Source organism: Carassius auratus, chromosome 47 (genome assembly GCF_003368295.1).
Source record: "Carassius auratus strain Wakin chromosome 47, ASM336829v1, whole genome shotgun sequence".
Taxonomy (NCBI): domain Eukaryota; kingdom Metazoa; phylum Chordata; class Actinopteri; order Cypriniformes; family Cyprinidae; genus Carassius; species Carassius auratus.
The window spans coordinates 11,099,315-11,121,801 of record NC_039289.1 but is presented as its reverse complement, the minus strand read 5'-3'; the positions used below and the strand labels follow the sequence as shown (position 1 = coordinate 11,121,801).

Genomic DNA, 22,487 nt, shown 5'->3' with positions numbered 1-22,487 from the left:
ACAATCAGAGGGAAAGGAGAACAGGTGCGAGAGAATTAACACAAATGCTGAAAGCAAACTAGAAACAGCTGAGGTGAGTGAAGGTGCGTGTGGAAGAGAGTGAGTGTGATGGAGAGTGTGAGTTAGTGAGTAACCAGTAGAGGGAGACTGAGACGGATACCAGGCCCATGACAGTACCCCCTCCCCTAATGAGCGCCCCCTGGCACTCCCAAGGGAGGACCCTGGCGGGTATGGAGGAAATCTTTAATGAGGGAGAGGTCCAGGACATCCCGGGAGGGAACCCAGTTTCTCTCCTCAGGACCATACCCCTCCCAGTACACTAAGAACTGGTGTCCATGACCCCGGCGGCGAATATCAAGGAGCTTATGAACCCTGTAAACCGGAGCTCTATTGACACGAACGGAAGAAAGAGTAGGGCGAAGAGAAGCACGCATGACAGGCTTTATGCACGAAACGTGAAAGACTGGGTGAATGCGACATAGGTTAGGAGATAGTTTGAGTTTGACAGTAACTTGGTTTATAATCTTAATGATCTGAAACGGACCAATAAACCGGGGTGCCAATTTGCGGGAGACAGACGGGAGTGGCAGGTTGAAATGAAACGGCAACAGACCGGTGGCGGGCGTGGGCAGGGAATTACGGGCATATTCAGCCCAGGGGAGCTGCTCAGTCCAGGACGCAGGGTTGCGAAAAGCCAGGCTGTGCAAGATATGACCGACAATTTGATTGGCTCGTTCAGCCTGACCATTGGTCTGTGGGTGAAAACCCAATGAAAAGACCGACGGAAGCTCCGATTAAACGTCAAAATTCCTTCCAGTACTGGGACGTGAATTGAGGCCCCCTATCAGAAACAACGTTAGAGGGGAGACCGTGAAGTTTGAAAACATGACTGACCATAATCTGAGCCATCTCCTTGGCAGAGGGGAGTTTAGCGAGTGGGATAAAAAATCGATCAACGACGGTAAGTATCAGAGTATTACCCACCAACGGAGGAAGCCCAGTGATAAAATCAAGGGCAATGTGTGATCAAGGACGTGACGGGATGGGGAGAGGTCTAAAAAGACCCGCTGGAGGAGAGTTACTCAACTTAGTCTGGGCACACACGGCGCAAAAGGCAATAAAGCGACGCGTATCTCGTTCATGCACGGGCCACAAAAAGCATTGGCGAATACTAGTGAGTGTACCCCTAACGCCAGGATGGGCAGTCAATTTGGACGCGTGACCCCACTGAAGGGCCGCTAAACGTGCAGAAACAGGAACAAGAAGGCGATTCTCAGGAGAGGTGGAGTGAGAAAGAGCGCGCTTTACCAGTCTCTCGATTCCCCAGATAGCAGCGCCAACTACACGACCCTGAGGAATAATAACCTCCTGGGTTGAGGGGACCTCAGAGGAATCAAAAAGACGGGAAAGAGCATCAGGTTTCACATTCTTAGAACCGGGATGGTAAGAAATTAAGAAATTGAAATGAGCAAAAAACAAAGCCCAACGGGCGCGTGTTTAGTCTCTTAGTGGAACGGATGTACTCTAAGTTCCTGTGGTCAGTCCAGACAATGAACGGAACGACCGCCCCCTCCAACCACGTCGCAATTCTCCCAAAGCTAAACAAATGGCAAGCAGTACACGATTCCCCACATCGTAATTACGTGTGTGGGCGATAGGCGGTGAGAGAAATAAGCGCAGGGGTGAACCTTCTCATCTGAGGAGGAACGTTGAGAAACAATAGCACCAACGCCCATCTGAAGTGTTGACCTCGACTATGAATTGTCTAGAAACTTTGGGGGTCATAAGAATAGGAGCGGTAGTAAAAAGAGTTTTAAGAAGATCAAAAGCCTCTGGGCGGACTCAACGGCACGGCCACTTGGCTAAAGTTTTGTATGAAACGTCGATAAAAATTAAGGAAACACTGAAGTGCAGCGCCTGTGTCAGGGACTGGCCAATCGGTGACCGCCTGAACCTTAGTAGAGTCCATGCTAATCCCCTCTGCCGAGATAACAGACCGAAAAAAGTAACTGTGCGCGCGTGAAAGGTTCACTTCTAAGCCTTAACAAAGAGTCGGTTCTCAAGAAGGCACTGGAGGACCCGGCATACGTGTTTTACGTGAACTTGGAGAGAGGGAGAAAAACATCAGATTGTTGTCGAGATACACAAAAACAGCTTTGGGATGTGGTGGAATGGGAGATTCGCATCATGGATGTACAGCTGACAAATCTGCAGCAACTGTGTGATGATGTCATGTCAATATGGACCAAAATCTCTGAGGAATAAGGAGTCCAACCTGGTACTAACAAGATGTACCTAATAAAGTGGCCAGTGAATATATATATATATATATAGAGAGAGAGAGAGAGAGAGAGAGAGAGAGTGAAAAAATATATTTCAATATATTTTTATTGTGCCTGTTTTCATTTAATTGTGATCATGACAGAAATTTTAAAGTCTGATCCAACAATTGTTCATATTGTTCCTATCATATATGGAATGTTTACTTACCCTTATGTTTTTGCAATGTTATTATCAGCTGTTTGGACTCTCATTCTGACGGCACCCGGTATCCATTCTGATCAAGTGATGTAATGACTAATCACTATCGTTATAATGCTAAATATGTTCAAATCTGATGAAGAAACAAACTCATCTCCATCATGGATGGCCTGAGAGTAAAATATCAGCAAATGTTCTTTTTGGGTGAACTATTCCTTTAACTATTTCCTTTGTTTAATACTGAAACAACAGGAAACAAGGGCCATAAAGAGTGTCGTCAATAAACACAAACTCTTGACATTATAAGTGGACCTCAGGAAAAATATTAAATGGAATAAAATAGAATTAAATAAAAAGTTACACTGTTCTTAAGTGGCCATCTTCCTCCAACTTACATGAAACTGAAACATGGCAAGATCAAAAAGACTTTTACTGTTATTGACCACAAGAAAACAGAACAGATCAGGTCATTCAAAGGTGTCCAATTTGAGCAGTGTGCTTGTGTTTTATTATGTTATAGTTTATAATAACTTTAGGCTAGGTCTCAGTGAGCTTTATGATGTTAAACATACACACAATAAGGTAATATCAGCATTTTAAACAACTTTTGGAAAATATCTGGAAGTAGCCTGCACTAGTGTGGATGGAGAACTTCTGAAACCAAAGTCCATATCTTATCCGGATGAATGTGGATGTAGACTTGCAGTATCTGAATGTGTAGAAACAGTTGTTTAAATAGTTCAGACATGTTAGTCATAACTGTTCAACCCCTCCAGCAGTCCAGCTGGAGTCAAAAGTATTCAAACATGCCAGAAAACATTTTTGGAGGGTATTCAAACTCTCAAACTCCCGGAAGCAGGGACACTTTTAGTGCTTACCATCGGTGAGATTGACAGAACTAATCAAATTGTGTGAAATGCTTTCAGTTTCATGAAGTCTCGGATCTCATAAAATGATATGTGTAGTGCCAGACCTCTCTCATAAAACTGTATTCAGAGTAAACTCAAAGTATAGACTTCTGTTGTACTTCCTGTTTCTACTACCATGTTTGTAGTCCTTTGTAGTTTTTCCTGCTCATGTCTGTATCTTCTCTTGGTTCTTGGTTTGGTTTCCATTAAATGTTCATTTGTGCTTAGATCCTCTGTGTCCGTCTTCCAATTACAATCTGCTCATGTCACGCTAAAGAGATTTTTTTTGGCATGTATATTGCAAATTACGTTTTCCACTGGTTTGGTGGCTTGATGAACAGCATGATCTCACACACTTGCATGCATCATGTGGGTAAAGTTTGACCGAGTGAAAAGGACACAAAATATCATGGCAATAATCAGCAAGTTTCCATTTATTATAATGAACTAACAATGAACAGCTTTATTTTATTTATTAACAAAGATTATTTCACCACATGATTGTTTGGAGCGGCTATGTGAAGAGACCAGTGTGGCTTTCTCCTGTTGCTTTGCATTAAGAGGAAAAATGTGATTTCTATAAAGCGACGCGTATCTCGTTCATGCACGGGCCACAAAAAGCATTGGCGAATACTAGTGAGTGTACCCCTAACGCCAGGATGGGCAGTCAATTTGGACGCGTGACCCCACTGAAGGGCCGCTAAACGTGCAGAAACAGGAACAAGAAGGCGATTCTCAGGAGAGGTGGAGTGAGAAAGAGCGCGCTTTACCAGTCTCTCGATTCCCCAGATAGCAGCGCCAACTACACGACCCTGAGGAATAATAACCTCCTGGGTTGAGGGGACCTCAGAGGAATCAAAAAGACGGGAAAGAGCATCAGGTTTCACATTCTTAGAACCGGGATGGTAAGAAATTAAGAAATTGAAATGAGCAAAAAACAAAGCCCAACGGGCGCGTGTTTAGTCTCTTAGTGGAACGGATGTACTCTAAGTTCCTGTGGTCAGTCCAGACAATGAACGGAACGACCGCCCCCTCCAACCACGTCGCAATTCTCCCAAAGCTAAACAAATGGCAAGCAGTACACGATTCCCCACATCGTAATTACGTGTGTGGGCGATAGGCGGTGAGAGAAATAAGCGCAGGGGTGAACCTTCTCATCTGAGGAGGAACGTTGAGAAACAATAGCACCAACGCCCATCTGAAGTGTTGACCTCGACTATGAATTGTCTAGAAACTTTGGGGGTCATAAGAATAGGAGCGGTAGTAAAAAGAGTTTTAAGAAGATCAAAAGCCTCTGGGCGGACTCAACGGCACGGCCACTTGGCTAAAGTTTTGTATGAAACGTCGATAAAAATTAAGGAAACACTGAAGTGCAGCGCCTGTGTCAGGGACTGGCCAATCGGTGACCGCCTGAACCTTAGTAGAGTCCATGCTAATCCCCTCTGCCGAGATAACAGACCGAAAAAAGTAACTGTGCGCGCGTGAAAGGTTCACTTCTAAGCCTTAACAAAGAGTCGGTTCTCAAGAAGGCACTGGAGGACCCGGCATACGTGTTTTACGTGAACTTGGAGAGAGGGAGAAAAACATCAGATTGTTGTCGAGATACACAAAAACAGCTTTGGGATGTGGTGGAATGGGAGATTCGCATCATGGATGTACAGCTGACAAATCTGCAGCAACTGTGTGATGATGTCATGTCAATATGGACCAAAATCTCTGAGGAATAAGGAGTCCAACCTGGTACTAACAAGATGTACCTAATAAAGTGGCCAGTGAATATATATATATATATAGAGAGAGAGAGAGAGAGAGAGAGAGAGAGTGAAAAAATATATTTCAATATATTTTTATTGTGCCTGTTTTCATTTAATTGTGATCATGACAGAAATTTTAAAGTCTGATCCAACAATTGTTCATATTGTTCCTATCATATATGGAATGTTTACTTACCCTTATGTTTTTGCAATGTTATTATCAGCTGTTTGGACTCTCATTCTGACGGCACCCGGTATCCATTCTGATCAAGTGATGTAATGACTAATCACTATCGTTATAATGCTAAATATGTTCAAATCTGATGAAGAAACAAACTCATCTCCATCATGGATGGCCTGAGAGTAAAATATCAGCAAATGTTCTTTTTGGGTGAACTATTCCTTTAACTATTTCCTTTGTTTAATACTGAAACAACAGGAAACAAGGGCCATAAAGAGTGTCGTCAATAAACACAAACTCTTGACATTATAAGTGGACCTCAGGAAAAATATTAAATGGAATAAAATAGAATTAAATAAAAAGTTACACTGTTCTTAAGTGGCCATCTTCCTCCAACTTACATGAAACTGAAACATGGCAAGATCAAAAAGACTTTTACTGTTATTGACCACAAGAAAACAGAACAGATCAGGTCATTCAAAGGTGTCCAATTTGAGCAGTGTGCTTGTGTTTTATTATGTTATAGTTTATAATAACTTTAGGCTAGGTCTCAGTGAGCTTTATGATGTTAAACATACACACAATAAGGTAATATCAGCATTTTAAACAACTTTTGGAAAATATCTGGAAGTAGCCTGCACTAGTGTGGATGGAGAACTTCTGAAACCAAAGTCCATATCTTATCCGGATGAATGTGGATGTAGACTTGCAGTATCTGAATGTGTAGAAACAGTTGTTTAAATAGTTCAGACATGTTAGTCATAACTGTTCAACCCCTCCAGCAGTCCAGCTGGAGTCAAAAGTATTCAAACATGCCAGAAAACATTTTTGGAGGGTATTCAAACTCTCAAACTCCCGGAAGCAGGGACACTTTTAGTGCTTACCATCGGTGAGATTGACAGAACTAATCAAATTGTGTGAAATGCTTTCAGTTTCATGAAGTCTCGGATCTCATAAAATGATATGTGTAGTGCCAGACCTCTCTCATAAAACTGTATTCAGAGTAAACTCAAAGTATAGACTTCTGTTGTACTTCCTGTTTCTACTACCATGTTTGTAGTCCTTTGTAGTTTTTCCTGCTCATGTCTGTATCTTCTCTTGGTTCTTGGTTTGGTTTCCATTAAATGTTCATTTGTGCTTAGATCCTCTGTGTCCGTCTTCCAATTACAATCTGCTCATGTCACGCTAAAGAGATTTTTTTTGGCATGTATATTGCAAATTACGTTTTCCACTGGTTTGGTGGCTTGATGAACAGCATGATCTCACACACTTGCATGCATCATGTGGGTAAAGTTTGACCGAGTGAAAAGGACACAAAATATCATGGCAATAATCAGCAAGTTTCCATTTATTATAATGAACTAACAATGAACAGCTTTATTTTATTTATTAACAAAGATTATTTCACCACATGATTGTTTGGAGCGGCTATGTGAAGAGACCAGTGTGGCTTTCTCCTGTTGCTTTGCATTAAGAGGAAAAATGTGATTTCTATTTTATTATTATTATTATCATCATTATTTTTAATGACAACAGGTTATACGTGGGTCAGTGTTTGAGATTTGAACAAACGGACACAACACTAGATCAGAAGCAAACCTGTCTTAACTTCCTCTTGACTGTGGTTCAGGTCCCTGTTATTTAGAAAGCTGCTCTAAACCCGTGTGAAAGAGACAAGACTGCATCATGCTGAAGTGTTTGAACATCCTGAAGATCTTCAAGCTCCTTCTCTGTGAGTTTATTCTTCTTCATGAATGGTTTATTTTTCTTTATATGTTGATTTCTAATGTTTTTTGAGACTATAATAAGCCATTGAGTGTGTGTGTGTGTGTGTGTGTGTGTGTGTTTTATTTCACAGTTCTGCTCATATGGTGTCAAGCAGCAGAGACTTTAACAGATCAACTAACAGATTTGGGTCTAAATGTGTCTATAAACTGTGATCTTGATGAACAGGAGGTTAACTGGTTATTACTGAAACTACCAGATCCTCCAGTGATGATATTACTCTCTTCTACAACTTCAGCTAATTTTTACTATGCTAAAACATTTAAACACAAATATTCAGTGCAGGGTAAACATCATCTGTTCATAAATAATGTCACTCTTGATGATTTAGGACTTTATTACTGTGTGACCTCAAGTCCACCTCCAAAATACAACAACGGCACCAGACTGTACATCGCTGGTAAGTGACCATTCACTGAAATTAAACACTAAATAATTTTATAGACACAAAATATTCAATATTAATGTTAAACCATTTCAATGATTGCACAGAACTAACTCTAAATCTAGAGAACAAGAATCATACAGTGGTGAAGTATATTAATCAGAATCAGACACAATGGCAGATTATCCTCATCTCTGCTGGAATCAACGCTCTTCTGATCATTGTGGTCATAGGTGAGTCTTTGATTACACCTGAATGGCTCCACATATTATGGGCCTAAATTCAGATTATATTATCTGTGTGTGCTATTTTTAAAAATGTTAAGGAATATTTGAACAGCTCTTACAGTCATAGCTCTTAATAGTGACTACAATAATTATGTCAATAAGAACAAATATGTTTTTGGCTGAATGTTAAATCTGAATTCACTTTTAAGGACTATTAAAGATTTTTAAAGCTTCTTGTTGATGGAAGAAACAGAAGCAACCTGAAACCATTTCAAGATACAAATCTTCACTTTCTGGATTTTGAACAGGATCTCAAGACTCAAGCCAAACACGGATAAATTGCATGAAAATATGAAGTCTGTACAGTATATAAAGTATATAAACACATCTCACTCCATGTTTAAGTATAAAGCTTATGTACAGTATTGTTCAAAATAATAGCAGTACAATGTGACTAACCAGAATAATCAAGGTTTTTAGTATATTTTTTATTGCTACGTGGCAAACAAGTTACCAGTAGGTTCAGTAGATTGTCAGAAAACAAACAAGACCCAGCATTCATGATATGCACGCTCTTAAGGCTGTGCAATTGGGCAATTAGTTGAAAGGGGTGTGTTCAAAAAAATAGCAGTGTCTACCTTTGACTGTACAAACTCAAAACTATTTTGTACAAACATTTTTTTTTCTGGGATTTAGCAATCCTGTGAATCACTAAACTAATATTTAGTTGTATGACCACAGTTTTTTAAAACTGCTTGACATCTGGGTGGCATGGAGTCAACCAACTTGTGGCACCTCTCAGCTGTTATTCCACTCCATGATTCTTTAACAACATTCCACAATTCATTCACATTTCTTGGTTTTGCTTCAGAAACAGCATTTTTGATATCACCCCACAAGTTCTCAATTGGATTAAGGTCTGGAGATTGGGCTGGCCACTCCATAACATTAATTTTGTTGGTTTGGAACCAAGACTTTGCCCGTTTACTAGTGTGTTTTGGGTCATTGTCTTGTTGAAACAACCATTTCAAGGGCATGTCCTCTTCAGCATAGGGCAACATGACCTCTTCAAGTATTTTAACATATGCAAACTGATCCATGATCCCTGGTATGCGATAAATAGGCCCAACACCATAGTAGGAGAAACATGCCCATATCATGATGCTTGCACCTCCATGCTTCACTGTCTTCACTGTGTACTGTGGCTTGAATTCAGAGTTTGGGGGTCGTCTCACAAACTGCCTGTGGCCCTTGGACCCAAAAAGAACAATTTTACTCTCATCAGTCCACAAAATGTTCCTCCATTTCTCTTTAGGCCAGTTGATGTGTTCTTTGGCAAATTGTAACCTCTTCTGCACATGCCTTTTTTTTAACAGAGGGACTTTGCGGGGGATTCTTGAAAATAGATTAGCTTCACACAGACGTCTTCTAACTGTCACAGTACTTACAGGTAACTCCAGACTGTCTTTGATCATCCTGGAGGTGATCATTGGCTGAGCCTTTGCCATTCTGGTTATTCTTCTATCCATTTTGATGGTTGTCTTCCGTTTTCTTCCACGTCTCTGGTTTTGCTCTCCATTTTAAGGCATTGGAGATCATTTTAGCTGAACAGCCAATCATTTTTTGCACCTCTTTATAGGTTTTCCCCTCTCTAATCAACTTTTTAATCAAAGTACGCTGTTCTTCTGAACAATGTCTTGAACGACCCATTTTCCTCAGCTTTCAAATGCATGTTCAACAAGTGTTGGCTTCATCCTTAAATAGGGGCCACCTGATTCACACCTGTTTCTTCACAAAATTGATGACCTCAGTGATTGAATGCCACACTGCTATTTTTTTGAACACACCCCTTTCAACTAATTCAACTAATTGCCCAATTGCACAGCCTTAATAGCGTGCATATCATGAATGCTGGGTCTCATTTGTTTTCTGAGAATCTACTGAACCTACTGGTAACTTGTTTGCCACGTAGCAATAAAAAAATATACGAAAAACCTTGATTATTCTGGTTAGTCACATTGTACTGCTATTATTTTGAACAATACTGTATATGTGCTGAAATTTTACACACCAGTGTGTGTTATATATATAAATAAATGAACATAATACCTAAATATGCATGAGAGACTGTATTTGTCCTAATCACATAGTTCTAGTGTCAGGAACAATGAAATAATGTGATATTCATACTTTCTGCAAGACTTGTTCTGTGCTTTTCTCATCTGTCTATTTCTATTTTGTATAAAGTTGCAGTCAGTAACCAGATAATTAACTCACAGCACAAATTAAATGCTCCTGACAACAATAAATGTTTAAAATCTGTTTACATGTGTTGTTGTGAATCTTTGTTTGCTGAACTTGGCCTTTTGTCCAAGACCATGACTAAACACCATATACTTTATATGTGATTATAAAAGCCCTTGTATGGGAAGTAAGCAGAAAGTTTACGGTTGATTATTGAGGGATTATTGAGGGAATGATTATTGAGGGAATGTCAGCTTCAGTAATCTACAGGGCTCTGTTTAGAGAGCAGACTCCAGACGAGGCTCGGTACGTGACCATCTTTATTTGTTTATTTTATTTAACTACAATTATGGTTATATTTATAAATGTCTGCTAATAGAAATCATGATGAATCTCCAGAAAAACCTTTCCTTTCTTTAGAGTGTGGCATTAATCATATTGCTTTTAACTTTGGTGTTGTACCTTGTGGTACCAGAAACCTTAATTGCTCTAAATAATTTTGTGGTGTTATGAACAACTGTGAGATTAATTTGTTGGTGGTGTTCAATCAATGCAACACGTCACAGTCTACTAGAGTTGGATTAATATAGCATTTGATGTTGCATTTATTCTTCATATAAAAATGGCACATGAGCATACTCGCACCCTAAAGAGAGCAGGCCGAAAAATGGAGCGCAGCTGGAGGAAAACAAAACTAGAGGTATTTCATATTGCTTGGCGGGAAAGTAACCTATCCTACAGAAAAACATAAAAAACTGCTAGATCCGATTACTTTTCTTCTCTTTTAGAAGAAAACAAACATAACCCCAGGTATTTATTCAATACAGTGGCTGAATTAACAAAAAATAAAGCCTCAACAGTTGTTGACATTACCCAACATCACAGCAGTAATGACTTTATGAACTACTTTACTTCTAAAATCGATACTATTAGAGATAAAATTGCAACCATTCAGCCGTCAGCTACAGTATCACATCAGACAGTGTACTATAGACCCCCTGAGGAACAGTTCCACTCATTCTCTACTATAGGAGAGGAAGAATTTAAAGAAACTTGTTAAATCATCTAAAGTAGATGCTAAACCAACAACATGTATGTTAGACCCTATACCATCTAAGCTCCTAAAAGAGGTGCTTCCAGAAGTCATAGATCCTCTTCTGACTATTATTAATTCCTCATTGTCATTAGGATATGTCCTCAAAACATTCAAACTGGCTGTTATTAAGTCTCTCATCAAAAAACCACAACTTTACCCCAAAGAACTAGTTAATTATAGTCCAATCTCGAATCTCCCTTTTCTCTCCAAGATATTAGAAAAGGTGGTATCCTCACAATTATATTCCTTCTTAGAGAATAATGGTATATGTGAGGATTTTCAGTCAGGATTTAGACAGTATCATAATACTGAGACTGCTCTCCTTAGAGTTACAAATGATCTGCTCTTATCATCTGATCGTGGTTGTATCTCTCTATTAGTCTGTTAGTTTTATTGGATCTTAGTGCTGTGTTTGACACAACTGACCACAACATTCTTTTGCATAGACTTGAACACTTTGTTGGCATTAATGGAAGTGCATTAGCATGGTTTAAATCGTACTTATATGATCGCCATCAGTTCATAGCAGTGAATGAAGATGTATCATATCGATCACAAGTACCTCAAGGCTCAGTATTAGGGCCGCTACTCTTCACACTTTATATGTTACCATTGGGAGATATCATCAGGAAACATGGTGTTAGCTTTCACTGTTATGCTGATGATACTCAGCTCTATATTTCTTCACGGCCCGGTGAAACACACCAATTTGAAAAAACTAATGGAATGCATAGTCGATTATAAAAAACTGGATGACGAGTAATTTCTTACTGCTAAATTCTAAAAAAACAGAGGTGTTAATTATAGGACCTAAAAACTCTCCATGTAATAACCTAGAACACTGTCTAAGACTTGATGGTTGTTCTTTCAATTCTTTGTCATCTGTTAGGAACCTAGGTGTGCTATTTGATTGAAATCTTTCCTTAGAAAGCCACGTTTCTAGCATTTGTAAAACTGCATTTTTCCATCTCAAAAATATATCTAAATTACGGCCTATGCTCTCAATGTCAAATGCAGAAATGTTAATCCATGCATTTATGATCTCAAGGTTAGATTATTGTAATGCTTTATTGGGTGGTTGTTCTGCACGCTTAGTAAACAAACTACAGCTAGTCCAAAATACAGCAGCAAGAGTTCTTACTAGAACCAGGAAGTATGACCATATTAGCCAGGTCCTGTAAACACTGCACTGGCTCCCTATCAAACATTGTATAGATTTTAAAATATTGCTTATTACTAATAAAGCCCTGAATGGTTTAGCACCTCATTATTTGAATGAGCTTCTTTTACATTATAATCCTTTACGTCCGCTAAGTTCTCAAAACAATTTGATACCTAGAATATCAAAATCAACTGCAGGTGGCAGATCCTTTTCCTATTTGGCGCCTAAACTCTGGAATAACCTACCTAACATTGTTCGGGAGGCAGACACACTCGTGCAGTTTAAATCTAGATTAAAGACCCATCTCTTTAACCTGGCTTACACATAAAATACTAATATGCTTTTAATATCCAAATCTGTTAAAGGATTTTTAGGCTGCATTAATTAGGTAAACCGGAACCGGGAACACTTCCCATAACACCCGATGTACTTGTTACATCATTAGAAGAATGACATCTACACTAATATTAGTCTGTTTCTCTCTTATTCCGAGGTCACCGTAGCCACCAGATCCAGTCTATATCCAGATCAGAGGGTCACTGCAGTCACTCGGATCCAATACGTATCCAGACCAGATGGTGGATTAGCACCTAGAAAGGACCTCTACAGCCCTGAAAGACAGCAGAGACCAGGACAACTAGAGCCCCAGATACAGACCCCCTGTAAAGACCTTGTCTCAGAGGACCACCAGGGCAAGACCACAGGAAACAGAAGATTCTTCTGCACAATCTGACTTTGCTGCAGCCTGGAATTGAACTACTGGTTTCGTCTGGTCAGAGGAGAACTGCCCCCCCAACTGAGCCTGGTTTCTCCCAAGGTTTTTTTTCTCCATTCTTTCACTGATGGAGTTTCGTTCCTTGCCGCTGTCGCCTCTGGCTTGCTTAGTTGGAGTCACTTCATCTACAGCGATATCTTTGACTTGATTGCAAATAAATGCACAGACACTATTTAAACTGAACATGGAGATGACATCACTGAATTCAATGATGAACTGCCTTTAACTATCATTTTGCATTATTGACACACTGTTTTCCTAAAGAATGTTGTTCAGTTGCTTTGACGCAATGTATTTTGTTTAAAACGCTATATAAATAAAGGTAACTTGACTTGACACCGCGGAGACAACTGTTGATTGAAAAAGATTGATTGAAAGTTGATTATAGAAAATGATCAGGCAGGAATTTCCTCTCTCCTCCTCAGGGAAGCTTTCAGCACCGCTCATTAACAAACCTTAATGAGCAGATCTTTTCTGCAATCATATTCACTGGGAGCAGTGTTTTATTTTATATATCAAATAAAATAAATATATATATGTACACACATACTTATAATATGCATCTATTCGCTTGTCATCCCTACAGTGTTAGATCAATTGAATGTAATGCTATTAGAAAAAATAATAAACGTTTTTAGGAAATAGTTGGCCTTCTGGAAAGCATATTAATTTACTGTACATGTACCCAATACTTGGTAGGGGCTCCTTTTGCTTTAATTACTGCCTCAATTCGGCGGGGCATGGAGGTGATCATTTTGTGGCACTGCTGAGGTGGTATGGATGCCCAGGATTCTTTGACAGTGGTCTTCAGCTCATCTGCATTGTTTGGTCTCTTGTTAAGCTGGTCAGCATAAGGAAGCATGAAGTGCTCCAAGATTTCTTGGTTAACGGGTGCAGTGACTTTGGTTTTCAAAAAAACACAATGCACCAATACAAGCAGACCATTACCCCAACGCCTCTGAAGTTGTCTGTGGTTTAGGAGTGGCTTAACAAGAAGAAAATGACAACTGTAGCCAAATTCCTTGACACTTCTGAATGCCTTGACCCCAGCGTCAGTCTATTCTTGTGGAGTTTAATCAAATTCTTGAATTTATTAAGCTTGACAATCCTCATAAGGCTGCAGTTCTCTCAGTTTGTTGTGCATCTTTTTCTTCCACACTTTTCCTTTCACTCAACTTTCTGTTAAAGGGGGGGGGGGGGGGGGGTGAAATGCTATTTCATGCATACTGAGTTTTTTACACTGTTAAAGAGTTGGATTCCCATGCTAAACATGGACAAAGTAGAGCAGAGAGAGGCTGTGCACAGACGATCACTGATCAGAGCGAGAGCATCGCGAAATGTCACAAAAGGAGTGTGTTTTTGGTTGCTAGGGCAAGACAACCCTGCACAGATTACCAAAGAAAAAACAGCATTAAGGGACCAGTGGATGGAGTTTATTTTTACAGAGCATGAATGGAGTTGTGCAAGTGTTTGTGTTTGTTCCCTGCATTTCTAAAATGCTTGTTTTACAAACAAAGCCCAGTTTGACGACGGATTTGCGTATCGTTTATTTCTTAAAGATGATGCAATCCCAACGAAAAAGGGTCACGATTGTGTGCTGTAACCACAGGCGGTGAGTAAAACTGCTTAAAATATCTCTGCCTCCTTGTTAGTGCGTCCGCCTCCCATCGGAGACCAGGGTTCGAGCCCCGCTCAGAGCGAGTCCTTGCTGCTGCTGCTCTCGTTCAGTTTCAGCCTTCACAGCTGTCACAGCTTCCAAACGCTGTCAACGCAACTGACGCTCGTGATTCTTTAGCTCCGCCCACAGGTCACGCCTCCAGGCGCTCGTGTTTTTCCGGGAAAAATCGGTACAGACTATCTTTCTCTTATGAATATAATAAAACTAAATACTTTTTGGTAGGGGTGTCCATGGTTAACCGGTTAACCGATTAACCGTTAAAAATTGCGTAACCGAGTGAAACATTTTGCTCGGTTAAGTGACGTCAATGGCGTGCATTGAATTTAGTTGTAATACATTTTTGCACCACCAGAGACCGCCAGAGTGCTCCCAGACATTTGTAATTTCCACAAGAAGAAGCAATTTTTCTAATATGAAGCGGGCAAAAAAAAAGTACAGCGTTGGAGCACTTTAAAATTGAGAGTGACGGGGCAAAATGCAAGTATTGCAATACAGTGCTTAGATATACTTCAAGTACAACCTCGTTGTTGTAATCTCAACAGCCAACACCCGGGCATCATTAGGCCGGTCAGGACTCACTGGATGCGTGGCGATGAGCGAAAGCATCTCAGCTGCGTGGCGTGTCTGTTTTTAATTCGGCTCCCATGTTAACAGGTTAGAGCTTGCCGACTGCCTGCGTGAGACGCGCGGCTCAGGCGCGGCTCGACGCGTGCATGCTAGAAATAGAAATGAAGCCTTGTTGGAAGCGTTTCCAGGCAAAATATAATAGGAAAATATGTTTATATGTCATTTTGTACACAAATACATATTAATTCATGACATTTTGATAGTTGAAAGTCTATAGGTTGACATAAATTCAGATATAAATGTAATTAAAAAAAATAATCATCGATTTTCAAATATTGTACCTGTCAAACATATCATAGTCATAGCCTTAGCGAGGCGGCCGCGGAGCCTGCTTGTTACCTTCGCCTAAACACGGAAAGTTACATAACCATTACTAGAGCCTGTTCCTTTATAACATAGCCAAAGGTCGGTGTATATTTGCTTTATACATTTTAGGCTTATTCTCAAATACAGATTGTGTTAGTGGACGGGATTATTAGGTAGTTTTAATAGGACAATTTGACCGGAGAGATTAAATTTTGTCGGACATTTTTTTTTTTTTTGGCCAATGTCTGGAAATTACCGGACAACGGAAACCCTGGCGCACACTATGGTTAACCGATTATTAACCGCTAAGGGCCTCGGTTAACGGTTAATGAAAAACTTGAAAACATGCAGCCCTACTTTTTGGAGTTATGAAGGATGCAGTACTACTCTATAGGTACTCAAGATTAACAGGATATTGAGTGAAAACTAGCATTTCACCCCCCCTTTAACATGCTTGGATACAGCACTCTGTGAACAGCCAGCTTCTTCGACAATGAATGTTTGTGGCTTACCCTCCTTGTGAAGGGTGTCAATGATTGTCATCTGGACAACTGTCAGATCAGCAGTCTTCCCCATGATTGTGTAGCCAAGTGATTCAAACTGAGAGACCATTTTAAAGCCTCAGGAAACCTTTGCAGGTGTTTTAGTTGCAGTTGATTAGTTGATTGGCATGTCGCCATATTCACATTTTTTGAGATTCTGAATTGGTGGGTTTTTGTTAAATGTGAGCCAAAATCCTCACAATTAAAAGAACCAAAGACTTAAATTACTTCAGTCTTTGTGCATTGAATTTATTTAATACACAAGTTTCTCAATTGCCGCAAACAAAAGTTAATGAAAATGGAAAAAAAAAAAACTGTGTGGAAGAGCTGTGTATGAAATCAAACAAGAAAGACCAGGAAAAAGCCCTTCCTCAACTTGATCAGGCAGAAATGAATGATGATAGACAACTGCCCAAAGAGCCTTTCATGTTTCGATTCCAAATTAAGGAAGATATGGAAGTTTTTCTTTACGAGTGTCAGGACAAAAGGAACTTGTCATATTAATATTTGTATGTTGAAATTTACACTCACAGCTCTAATGTGAAAAGCTGAATCTTTCAATTTGCACACACAGACAATGATCAAAACAACCGTGTTTTGAATTGGATGTTGTAGATTAATAATTTACAAATGTGTAAAATGACATTCACACAAAGAAAATGACATACATAAATGTTTACAACATTTTTTCTTTTGCACTTAACTTCAGTTTCACTGCACAACGTCAAGACAGCACTTACAACCTCTCAGATCTGGCAGGACAAGTTCACATCTTAGTGCTCTGACTTTTGCTGCTCCCAGTATTCCTTTAGCAAAACTCACTTGTGCACTTGTATATGCAGATGTGAGAGAGCAGAGCCGGGGGCGGGGCTTTGGTGCAAATTAAGACATTTTATTGGTCGATGCCCGAACAATTAACAACGCCAGCTATCACGACTTGCCAAGAAAGAAATTTGTGTTCTATGATATGTATCAGTTATTTGTAAAACACTGCAAAGTATTTTCACTGAATATCCTTTGCTTTTATAGGTTTTAAGACACTAGATTCATCTTGTCATTCAGGTATTCTCTGGTTGACAAGTAATGCAACATCTTTTATATGTATATCTTACTGCGTATCGCTGTACCAGAGTTGCAATATAACTCTGTTGTTTTTAATTATTATTATGTTTTGTTAAAAGAATTTAAACTTCTTCATTGGGTTAAATTCCTAATTTGCTTGTCAGTAATGAACCTTTTTAATGCATCATTTGATTGCGAGTGTTTGATAATGTCTAAATGTACGTTAAAAAGCAAAACCTAAAAAATAAGCAGTTATGACTAGCAATACTGTTTTGAGCAACTAGAGTAGAGCTAAATGAATGTATATATTAAACATCAATAAGGCCGTCTAGTGGTTAAACAATAGCCGCATTTCCACTGTCGGGCCAGTGTGAGCCAGGGCTTAAAACGAGACAGGCTCCGCTGTGCGTCACTAAAACATGCCCTTTATACGCCTCTCAGGAACAACGTCACGCAACCTCATCATTTCACCGCCAAAATGAAGTTATCAGAAAACAAAAAAATAAGTCACTGGAACATGCGGGATCACACACGAACATGATTAAAGCGGCCGTTTGTTTGCATGCTTTGGTAAATATTCAAATTCAAAAGCATCTATGTTTTACTAAAGTAGAATAAGTGATAGATTGATCATAATTAATTAATTTATCAGGACTCAAAATTAATCAACAGAAATAAAATTATTTCTATTTTATTTATTTATTTTCTAACGCTTATGAAAATAGCCTGATTATTCAGCTGAGTCTGTTTCTGTTTATTTGTAGCCACAGTGGCCTATAAGTCACATTTAGAATGAATGATAATATCTCTATTTTTATAAAAGCTCCCGAACATAAAACATTATATTTTTATGAATGGCTACGTGGAGCTAAACTCTCGAGACGATACTTATGACAGATAATATAAGTTACTAAATAATTAAACGATTGTGGTAGAGAATAAGAAGCTGACATCTGATTTCCTCAAATGGTCATATTTACCATGTTTACTGTGGTAATGTTAATGCCCAGCGTTCATAGTCTTTTGCGTGGTTTATAAATATTTCTGCCTTGTATGGTGATTGTAATTCACATCTGATCAAGTTATTGCAATCACTCCTGCTGACTGAAAGTGAGTTTTGAGCTCGAAAGTGTTTAATGCTGGTGTTATAGAAATGATCCGCAGCGCAGACTCTATATTTTTATAAAAGCTCCCGAACAAAAATCATTATAATATTTGATTATAGGCTATGCTACGTGGAGCTAAACTCTCGAGACAAGACGACAGATAAATATGTTGCTAAATAAATACACAATTGTGATAGAGAATAAAAAGCTGACGTCTGATTTCTCCAAGTGGTTGCATTTATCATGTTTACTATGGTAACATTATGTTTATCCTTTTGTTTATCCATTATGTTTTATGTCTTTTACATCGCTTATTAATATTTCTGCCTTGTTTAGTGATTATAATCCACATTGGATCAAGTTATTTCAATCACTCGCTGCTGACTAAGAGTGAGTTTTGATCTCAATTTATTTTAAAAAGTCTTTAATACCGGTGTTAAAGCTGTTATCTCTCTGAAATAATCTGCAGCGCTGACGCTCTCCAGGCTCAGAGAAACTGCGCCTTTGTTCATAACCCCTCCTCCAGCCCCAGCTGGCCCGCTTTGGCCCAAGGTTTTCGTCGGGCCAAAAAACCCTGGCCATTGGCCCCGAGGAAGCGTTCAAGCCCCGAAAGTGACAGTGGAAACGCAACTGGCCCTGTCACGCAATAGCATGCCCGCTTTAAGTGAAAATAGTTTGCAGTGTTTTACATTACATTTACTTTGCATTACATTTTAGAAATTTAGCATACACTTTTATCCAAAGTGGCTTACAAGTGAGAACAATGGAAGCAAATCAAAAACAACAAAAGAGCAATGATATATAAATGCTATAATAAGTCCAGTTAGCTTAAACGGAGAACACGTAGCAAGGGCTTTTTAAATAATATAATAAATAAAAAGAAAACAGATTTAATAGAAAAAGAATAGAGCAAGCAAGTGTTAGAGGTCTTATTTATAATAAATGAAAAGAAAATTGATAAGAGTAGAAAAAAATAGAAAGGTAGTTAGATTATATATATATATATATATATATATATATATATATATATATATATACACATTACATTTAATGTATAATATACGTGTATATATATATTAATCATTTAGCAGACGCTTTTATCCAAAGCGACTTACAAATGAGGACATTGGTAGCAATCAAAAACAACAAAAAGAGCAATGATATATAAGTGCTATAACAAGTCTCAGTTATATTAACACAGTACACGTAGCATGGGCTTTTAAATAATATTATAGATAAAAAGAAAACAGATAGAATAAAAAAAGAATAGAGCAAGCTAGAGTTAGAGGTCTTTACACACACAAAAAACATACCATTTGCATACACAATTGCATAATAAATGAAAAGAAAATAGAATACAAAAAGATTAGAAAGGTAGTTAGATTAAAAAAAAAATAGATTTAGAATAGTGAGTGTTACAGTTCGAGGGTCAAATAAAGATGGAAGAGATGGGTTTTAATCCGATTCTTAAAGATGGCTAAGGACTCAGCTGCTCAGGTTGAGTTGGGGAGGTCATTCCACCAGGAGGGAACATTTATCATACATGTATTATTTTTATTATTAATAAAAAAATGTATCTTGCTGCCGTGTTCTGGATTAATTGTAAAGGTTTGATAGAATTGGCTAGAAGACCTGCCAAGAGGGCATTGCAATAATTCCAGCCTGAACAGAACAAAAGCTTGAACAAGGAGTTGTGTAGCATGTTCTGAAAGAAAGGGCTTGATCTTCTTGATGTTGAATAAAGCAAATCTGCAGGATCGGACAGGATGGTTAACCATGTCAAAAGCAGCGGAAAGATCAAGCAAGATAAGTGTAATAATAAAAACTCCATAATCATCGGAAAGAAGGAGGCGGGAACCGGCAGACAATCAAAATGAAACTTTAATAACTCAAAATAAACACAAAACAGCGCATCAGCCCCTCACGGACGACTGATGCGCACAAATAAGAGCCAAAACATAAAATAAAGCCCAGGCCTGGTCCTCTCTCATCCTTCACTGTCGTCGCTCCAGTTTTATATCCTTCCATCTCCTACGTGGGACTCGAGACCGGTGGTGGGTCGCAGGTGTAGCTCATCTCCAATCACTCCACCGGCCTCGCTCCTCGTTCCCACGTCCCTCGGCCCCGCCCCACTCGTCACATACCCCCATCGCCCCTCGCAGGCCGGGGGTACTCCCGAGACTGCGCTTTGCTCCCCCCACCCCCTCCCTCTGGGGGGGACCGCTCACGGGGACATGCGGGAACCTGGGGGTAGGACAGACGAGGCGAGAGAAAAGGAGATGGAAGGAGGAGCGACAGAGACGAGAGAGGGGAGAGAGGAAAAATTCCAGTTCCCAGACGCACTGCTGCTCGGCCCTTCACCAACTGGGTGATCTCCTCCGCGGTGCCTGGCGGTGGCACTGGACGGCCCTCTGCGGAGAGCACGACACTCCTCTGCCGCCCGGTGGACGGCGATGGCTCCTCCGGTTTTGGGAAGCCGGCAGGAGTCCCCCGTTCTCTGCTCCTCCCCGTTCGGGCGGACGGCAGCAGGCTCTGAATCTCTGGCGAACGGCGCCGACTCCTCCGCTCCCTCACGGACGGCAGCCGCCCCTCCATATCGTGGGCGGTCGGCAGCGAGCTCGCCCGTCCCCGGCAACTCACTCCAGCCCACCGCCTCAAGCGTCCATGGCGGCACCCTCCTCGCATGCTCGATGGCACCGCGGATTCACCACAGCGGCGAGGGATCTTCAGCAGCGCGTCCCTCCTTTTCCCGGGTTTCAGCATCACTGTAATAATAAAAACTCCATAATCATCGGGAAGAAGGAGACGGGAACCAGCGGACAATCAAAATGAAACTTTAATAATTCAAAATAAACACAAAACAGTGCATCAGCCCCTCACGGACGACTGACGTACACAAATAAAAGCCAAAACATAAAATAAAGCCCAGGCCTGGTCCTCTCTCGTCCTTCACTGTCGTCGCTCCAGTTTTATATCCTTCCATCTCCTACGTGGGACTCGAGACCGGTGGTGGGTCGCAGGTGTAGCTCATCTCCAATCACTCCACCGGCCTCGCTCCTCGTTCACACGTCCCTCGGCCCCGCCCCACTCGTCCCAATAATTACTGAAGATTTGGATTCCGCTCTTGCCAGTCTTAGAGCTTCAACAACTGAGATCAAGGCAGTCTCAGTAGAATGTCCACTTCTGAAGCCAGATTGGTTGCTGGCAAGGAGGTTGTTGTGTGTGAGAAATGTAGAGACTTGGTTGAACACAGCTCGTTCAAGTGTTTTTGCAACGAAAGGATGAAGGGAAACTGGTCTGTAGTTCTCTAAAAGAGATGGGTTGAGGGTGGGTTTCTTAAGTAGTGGAGTTATACGTGCCTGTCTAAATGATGAGGGTAAAACACCAGTGTGGAGGGAAGTGTTGATGATGTGAGTGAGTGCAGGTACAACTGCAGAAGAAATGGCTTGAAAGAGATGAGATGGAATAGGATCAAGCGGGCAAGTAGTAGGGTGATTAGAAAGGATGAGTTTTGAGACTTCTGCCTCAGAGTATGAAGAGAAGGATGTAAATGAGTATATGTTTGCTGGTGAATTTGAGCTTGACTGATTGTGGTGTGGGAAATTGTGCACTGATGTGTTTAATTTTATTAATGAAAAACGTGGCAAAATCATCAGCTATTCGAGATGAATTAGGAGGGGGAGGAGAAGGACAAATAAGTGAGGAAAATGTTTTAAAAAAGCATGCAAGAGTTAGACGAATTATTAATTTTGTTATGGTAGCATGTCATTTTAGCAGTGGAGACATTGGCATAGAAGGAAGGTGGGAGTGACTTATACACATTAAGGTTAGTAGTATTTTTGGATTTGCACCACACCCTTTCAGCAGCTCTAAGCTTAGAACTGTGTTTGTGTAGAACATCAGATAGCAAAGGGGTAGAAGGGGTGTGACGGGCTGGCCTGGAAGATAAAGGGCAAACAGTGTCTAAACAAGATGTAAGAGTGGAGCAGAAAGTATCAACAGCATAGTTAGCATCAAAAGAAGCTAACAGTTTAGGGGAAGGAAGTTAAGATGAAACCATTGTAGATAGTTGGGAGGGTGAAAGTGTGCGTAGGTTACGTCGAAAGATGACATGTGGAGGGGTGATGTGTCAGGGACCATATTGAGGTTAAAGTGAGGAGGAAGTGAT

General features: G+C 40.1%; 1 protein-coding gene across 1 annotated transcript in view; it reads left to right on the top strand.

The window, feature by feature from the left end:
- The window catches only part of LOC113065099 (uncharacterized), a 90,251-nt gene that overhangs the window by 31,338 nt on the left and 36,426 nt on the right, over nucleotides 1-22,487 (top strand). The window contains exon 4 of the mRNA XM_026236282.1: nucleotides 6,955-7,056. Coding sequence (XP_026092067.1) covers nucleotides 7,011-7,056 — 46 coding nt within the window. The 5' untranslated portion in view covers nucleotides 6,955-7,010. The remainder of the gene's footprint in view (nucleotides 1-6,954; nucleotides 7,057-22,487) is intronic.